The sequence below is a fragment of the Gloeophyllum trabeum genome (genome assembly GCF_000344685.1).
Source record: "Gloeophyllum trabeum ATCC 11539 unplaced genomic scaffold GLOTRscaffold_00013, whole genome shotgun sequence".
Taxonomy (NCBI): domain Eukaryota; kingdom Fungi; phylum Basidiomycota; class Agaricomycetes; order Gloeophyllales; family Gloeophyllaceae; genus Gloeophyllum; species Gloeophyllum trabeum.
The window spans coordinates 537,517-544,044 of record NW_006920422.1 but is presented as its reverse complement, the minus strand read 5'-3'; the positions used below and the strand labels follow the sequence as shown (position 1 = coordinate 544,044).

Genomic DNA, 6,528 nt, shown 5'->3' with positions numbered 1-6,528 from the left:
GAAGTAGTTGGCCTGGCGCAGGCGTGCATTTGAACCCAATGGACTTTTCAGCACTTCTTACCACAAAGCTTCATGCAGCTCTCTACTCTGACCCTAAGTCTACTGGTATTAGTTCACCTTGCGCAGAAGGTGTAAACTGTTCCTCGTTACCGTACTATCATTGAGGGGGTTCTGCAAAATTTGCAGAACCCCCTCACCCCCTTATATCTCATTCCACACTCAACCAAAAAATGTTGGGTAAGCTCAGGCAGGTATATATACACTAGAATAGACCCTCTGCCAAGTCAGAATGGGAATATCTGCTGTGGTTGAAAAGAGGGAGAGAAAACGGGTCCTGTAGGCCATGGGAAAGAAACAGTGTCCACTAGATCTCTCGTGATGCTCTCAACGGACTGCAGCGGAATGGCTTGGGATATCATGAATATGCCGTCTACAGTACAATACACCAGCCCGATAGAGTAAATAATGAGCGTGTCGAGATAGAGAGGCAACTTTGCACATCTCCCGGGCCCATATCGTGACAAAAGCGTGACATCGCTCGCGGCGAGATCCCACTGTGACCGCATGTGACGCCTTTTTGCAGAACCCCCTACATGAACCGGCATCTCTCTCCTACGTTCCACAGGCTGCATAAAAATGCACAAAAATAATGAGGACGTTCATCACTAAGTTACACACAATATGCGGAAGATCCGATAAGAATCCGTCAAGTGTGTGGAATGCTACGGCCGAATTCGATACTTTTTGCAGAACCCCCTCAATGATAGTAGGCTAAGTTTCACGCGACGAAGTCCGTCACGAACGAGATAAGAACGCGGTCACGTGCCCAGCGCGTCTACCTGGACCCACAACTCCCAAACATTTAATTTTCAACATAACGCGTACACCATCACACGACAGAGCCAGAGCTTCAGTTTCCCAAGAAATTAGAATTGTACAGGAGACGTCGCACTAGACAGACTACAATAACATACACGCATAATGATATACGGTGCGAGCTACGAGAATGTCAGGCCAATGCGGATAAATATGCAGAGGAGCGTGAGTGCGAGGAAAATATGCATGAGGGGGGGGAGGGAGGCTATGTACATCAAGGAGAATGGGAGAGGGAGGGAGATAATGTACAGGAGACAACGCGAGAGAGAGCATGTGCAAGCAAGAGAAAGAGAAATGGAAGAGAGATAATGGGACGTGAGATTCAGGCCTTGAGCCTAGTGGTCGTAACCATAGATGCGTGCCACCGAGGGCGGAGTCCGAGTCATAAGCGAGATCGAGGTAGAATAGAAGATGATGATAGATGCGATGAGGTAGAGCGAAACGTCATGTCTTGAAGCCGGAACGTAGTCGGTGCGATCGTGGGTGGCATTGACAAGAGTGACAGTGGACGTGCGAGATCGTGAAGCGGAGTTGGTCGAAAAGATAGGCATAGGCAACAAGCAATTGAGAAAAGGAATAATGATGATAGAAGGAGGAGCGAGGACGGGCTCCTATAACTCGAGGGTATCGGCCTCCTCCGGGGACAGGCTGCGCTCTCGCACCCGCCGGTAACGCTCAGCGGACTTCGACGGCGAGGAGAAAGTAAAGTTCGAATAGATTTGTTTCCTCTCAGGGGTGGAGAAGGTCTGGGGAGCCTCAGCGGCGGGCGAGGTGCTCCGAAGGCGGGGCTTGATGCCAAGGTCGAGAGCGGAGGGTATGAAAGTATCGCTGATTTCGGGTTCGAGGGATTTATCCTAGTAGTAGAGGTCAGCAACCACATCGACAACACACAGGGCACTGCTACTGACCCTTTGCATTTTAACCGGGGAAGGGGGGAGAGCTCGCCTCTTCGACGGCGAGCCACCCTCGTACGCCTCGCTAACATCGGCGAGCGGCAGGACAGTGAGCTCGTAGCAGCGCGAATCAATGTCGGCCTGGGATCGCGGCAGCTCTTCTTCGTCCTCCTGGAGGATGGGGAGGGAGGGGGACCGGGACCGGGCCTTGGGCTTCCGAGCCTTGGTGGTCTTCTTCTTGCTAGACCCAGCCTTGGGTTTCGATTTCTTGGTGTCGCCATCGGCCTTCGACTTGAGGGGGTTGAAGTTCTCCAACAAAGGCTGAGCTGCCTTGGAGGCGAGGACAGCCTTGCGCTTCTTGGACTTGGGCGCGGGGGCGTTGACGCGGAGACCCGTCAAGGGGTCGATGTTCTCCTTCTCGTGCTCGAGAAAGACTGAGAAGGAAGACGATATGGTAGTAATGGAGGTAGCCGTGGTGATAGTAGAAGTTGTTTTCAAAGTCGTCGACGACTCAGCCACTGTGGCCTCGTCAACGAAGACGGAGAACGCAGCCTTAACAGACGCCATCTCTTAACGATATCGATGATGTTATGTAGAAGGTGGAGGAGGATAGGAATGTCGCTGCAAGCCGCGAACACGAGGAGTCGGACGGTGGTGGTGGCCTCGGGTCGCGGCTGGTTGAGGTGAAGGAAAGGAACGTTGAGGGACGATCGGATTTATTGGGCGATTCAAACTCCGCCATATGTTCGCACGGCGTGCGGCGGTGCCCACGGTCGCGCGTCGCGTCGCGTCTTCATCACGTGCTTTGACGCGCCTCGCGTTTAGGCGCCCCAGTCTGGACGTGTAATTCCTCGAGGAAAGCATTGTTACAAACTGCTGGAGAGCTTGTCCGTAAAATGCTACAAATTATACGCCGTGTAACTTTGTTGCAGGTATTACTGTGCTACCTCCTGACGCGTCGGTGGCGTACGAGGACCGTTAGCGTTGTTGAATCCATCATTTCCGGCGTTTCCCACTGGCCTTCTGCAGCCGACGGCCAAACTGGTCGTGAGTTCCTTGAAGTTGAACACAAAGTAGCGAACGCTGGGGTACACGTGAGTAGGTGACTGAAGGTAACTTTGAGAAATTCATGATCAGTCCGTAATGGCGCGCTTCAGAGCACGGTATGTCTGGCCTAATATGGAAGTTACAATGCTTAAAATGATTATGTCATGTATTTTTATTTTGATGTGTTCTACCCCTGGTGCTTCAGGCAGACAAGAAGGTGGAGGTTTATACAGTTCTCCCTTTAACCCATACCTCCATGTAATGTGCTCTGGTCCCTCTTGCCCTACCATCTCCGCTGGTCGGGGATCCAGCCACCATACCCCCGCGTCTCCGTATTTTGTCCTGTGTGCTCATCTCAATTTCGAGACAGAACTTGGCAGCACTGTATCCTTCCCGAGAAGGGATCTACATGCAGGCCAGATGGAGGCCAGAAAGTCAGTTCAGGGCTTTAGGCCGGATTCGCCACGTTTAGCCCTCCATCGGCGCTGCCTCGGTGCCCACGGACCGAGACCTTGCCAATGGCAGAGCGACCGTGGCTGGAGGCATATGGCGGCTCATATGGCGCACGCACGGCATGATCGTCTGCGATAGCAAAACAGGTATGCATCGCCAGAACAGGCGCATACGCTGGTCCAATCCGGCCGATCTTCCAGCATGCTCTGCATTTTGCCTTGTTCCTAGGCTCTGTTTTTATACGCGCCATCTGCGTCTTTGGCCGGCACTCCTTCCTTGCTGCTGCGACCATCCACGAGCTCCCTGCGGCGAGCTGTCTATACTTTCTTGCATCTCGGGACTTCAGCGGTAGCAGCACATCATGCGTCGGTATCAGCTTCATTGGCGCGAAGAGTTATAGGGCTGATTGGGTTACAAAGGTCTCATCATCCGCGATGACCCCGCCGCTGTCGGAGAGTACATTGCGAACTATATCGCCAAACGGTGTGTTGCTCAGAATGTGTAGTTTGTGGTGATGCTGAGATACATGCGCGGACAGCATCAATGATTTTGCACCCACCGCCGAGAAGCCATTCGTCCTCGGTTTACCGACCGGCTCCTCGCCAATCCCGACCTACAAGGCCTTGATCAAGCTAGTTAAAGCGGGCAAGCTATCGTGAGTCCCTCTTCACATCCTTCCGTGGCCCCTTGCACTTTGTCGACACCCGTATCACACTCCTGCTGACCACTATCTCAGATTCAAGCATGTCGTGACCTTCAACATGGACGAGTACGTCCACCTCCCGCGGGACCACCCCGAGTCCTACCACACCTTCATGTTCCGCGAGTTCTTTTCGCACAGTGCGTCCCCCCTCTCCCCCCGTCTCTTCCCATCGTGCATACTGATCCTGCCGCGCAGTCGACATCCCGCCGTCGCAGGTGAACATCCTGAACGGGAACGCAAAGGACCTGATCGCGGAGTGCAACTCGTACGAGCAGCGCATCAAGGACTACGGCGGGATCGAGCTCTTCCTCGGTGGGATCGGCGAGGACGGACACATCGCGTTCAACGAGCCCGGTAGGCGCCATCCCATCCCTCCCATCCTCCCCCCTAGCCTCTTCGGATCTGACTGTCGTTAATGATCAATGACGAACGCAGGCTCGTCGCTCGTGTCGCGCACGCGCATCAAGACGCTCGCGTACGACACCATCCTCGCCAACGCGCGCTTCTTCAACAACGACATCGCCGCCGTGCCGCGCATGGCGCTCACCGTCGGCGTCGGCACGGTGCTCGACAGCCGCGAGGTCGTCGTCATCGTCACCGGCCAGCGGAAGGCGCTCGCGCTGAGCAAGGCGATCGGTGGGTGGAGCCGCTTTTGTGTGGCGTGTGATGCTGACTTCGTTGCGCGCTGGTAGAGGAGGGTGTGAACCACTTGGTATGCGTGCGCATTCGTCGCTGCGGAGGCGGTTGTTGATCTTGATCTTTCCGCAGTGGACGCTGTCCGCGTTGCAGCAGCACCCGTGGGCCCTGATTGTCGTTGACGAGGACGCTACGGCAGGTACGTGGTACACTGCCCTCCTTCAGCTACGGCGCACTCATCGCTCGGTTTCGCCAGAGCTCCATGTGAAGACGGTCAAGTACTTCAAGTCCATCGAGCGGGTGCAGGACGAGGTCGAGCGGATGCACCGCGAGCTGCGGGAGAAGGGCGTGCCGGAGAGCGATAACAATGTGGGGAGCATGGAGTAGATGGGCAGCGCGGCTGCGTTGTAGGCGTGTTTATGTATCTCTAATAACCTTTATGCAGTAAATCTGCAGGAAGTCTTAGGTTCGCATATGTATGTTGCTCGAGCAGACTCAAAACACTGGTATCCCCGGACGTTCACCGGAGTCCGAACATCACTACATTGACCCTTCGTAGAAACTCTCAATGTGTATCTTACATGGGTATGATACATACTAGAATACAAATGGAACACAGGTACATGAGATTATTCCAGGCCTCGCTATCCAGTTACAATAACCGGGCAATACAGCCAATTTCATTGGCTATAAAATGCTTTTTCCCGTCAATTGAACGAGAAGGAGCTGGTTGCCCGGGACTGGAATAAAAAGCAACGTAGCGATCAACGTCAGCGGTGGACAGTGCCCTGATCTGGTCCACATGAGTTAAGGCAGGTAGACCCTGACAATCATGATCACTGGAGGATTCCATGTCGAGGACTACAACGGCAGACTTACCTGCGAAACTGGGTATTCGCCACGAGCATTGGGGACCGCAACGTACTTCCCTTCACCACGCCTAGCATTTTCAGCCTACAGACGTCCTCAATCTTCAGGTAAGAAACAAGAATGCTGCCCACTCACGATTTTTGCAATGATCTCTGTCGCAATCAAGCGGTCCTCTGTCGCAATCAAGCGGTCCTCTATCCTACCCACCCGGCCCTCTATCCTGTCCAACCTGTCCGTCAGCTCCCGCATGGCAGTGTGAAACCAGGGAGGAGCAGCAGCTACTCGGTAGTCAACACATGCCACTCCGGAAAGAAATGTATAGACAGGTACCTTCTGCTGCCTTTGCCGCTGTAACGCTGTGGTGGAACTTGTGCGCCTCAGCGACGGCATCGACGGACGGTGCGGCTGTCCCGCCCATAGCTGATGAAGATTGATTAGGGACGACGGGAATGCTAGGGACGACATCCTTACCAAAGGCCAGCTCGACGCGGTGGGCATAGATGCCTGCGTTCACCACGTCCTGGCTGCTGGGCGGGTCCTGGGGCTGGGGAGGGATGTCATAGCCGGTGTGGATGACAGGTGGTTGGATGGCCATCGCGATGGTTCAAGTTGTGATTTGTCTGTGAGACTGTCACGATGCAATTGTAAGACGCGACGTGTTACAGTTCTCAGCATCACGTGAGCGTTCCGAGCACACACAGTGGCACCATGTCCGACACACTCCGACTATATATTATATGTGACTTTCTGAAGTGATGGCCTAATGATCTGCAAGCGGCTGTAACAAATGTTGAAATAATCCTTGCAAACGGAACACGAGCGCATTTGCCCCGAACGGTCGGTTGCCCGAAGGACATTCGCATACTGTACATCGAGTAGATACAGCAAATCTATACAATCTCCTTACCACCTTATCAGTCGGGCTCGCCTGCGCCGTCCCCCTCCCCCGGGGGCTGTCACCATGCGCCGTGACGCGGCGCGAGCTTGCCAGCTCAAAATCCGAAATCCAACAAACAATGTGGGGAGCATGGAGTAGACGGGCAGCGCGGC

General features: G+C 54.2%; 3 protein-coding genes across 3 annotated transcripts; 1 reads left to right on the top strand and 2 right to left on the bottom strand.

The window, feature by feature from the left end:
- Positions 1 to 903: 903 nt before the first annotated feature.
- Positions 904 to 2,424, bottom strand: GLOTRDRAFT_122838 (uncharacterized protein). Its single transcript, XM_007871157.1, has 2 exons — positions 1,785 to 2,424; positions 904 to 1,730 (listed from the first exon to the last, which is right to left on the bottom strand). Exons 1-2 carry the CDS (start codon positions 2,334 to 2,336, stop codon positions 1,488 to 1,490), a joined length of 795 nt encoding a protein of 264 aa, XP_007869348.1. The 5' UTR covers positions 2,337 to 2,424; the 3' UTR covers positions 904 to 1,487.
- A 1,266-nt stretch (positions 2,425 to 3,690) lies between these two features.
- Positions 3,691 to 4,995, top strand: GLOTRDRAFT_47742 (uncharacterized protein; the record flags this gene model as incomplete). The annotated part of the gene is made up of 8 exons (XM_007870995.1): positions 3,691 to 3,752; positions 3,808 to 3,924; positions 4,006 to 4,109; positions 4,168 to 4,326; positions 4,408 to 4,608; positions 4,665 to 4,684; positions 4,741 to 4,807; positions 4,865 to 4,995. Coding segments are annotated over 8 exons (861 nt in total), but the record flags the coding sequence as incomplete, so codon positions are not given.
- Positions 4,996 to 5,260: 265 nt separating this feature from the next.
- On the bottom strand, positions 5,261 to 6,073 carry GLOTRDRAFT_132281 (uncharacterized protein; the record flags this gene model as incomplete). Its single annotated transcript, XM_007871156.1, has 4 exons — positions 5,261 to 5,431; positions 5,488 to 5,562; positions 5,614 to 5,756; positions 5,809 to 6,073. The coding sequence occupies 4 exons, from the start codon at positions 6,071 to 6,073 to the stop codon at positions 5,261 to 5,263; spliced, it is 654 nt and encodes a 217-aa protein (XP_007869347.1).
- Positions 6,074 to 6,528: the final 455 nt, after the last annotated feature.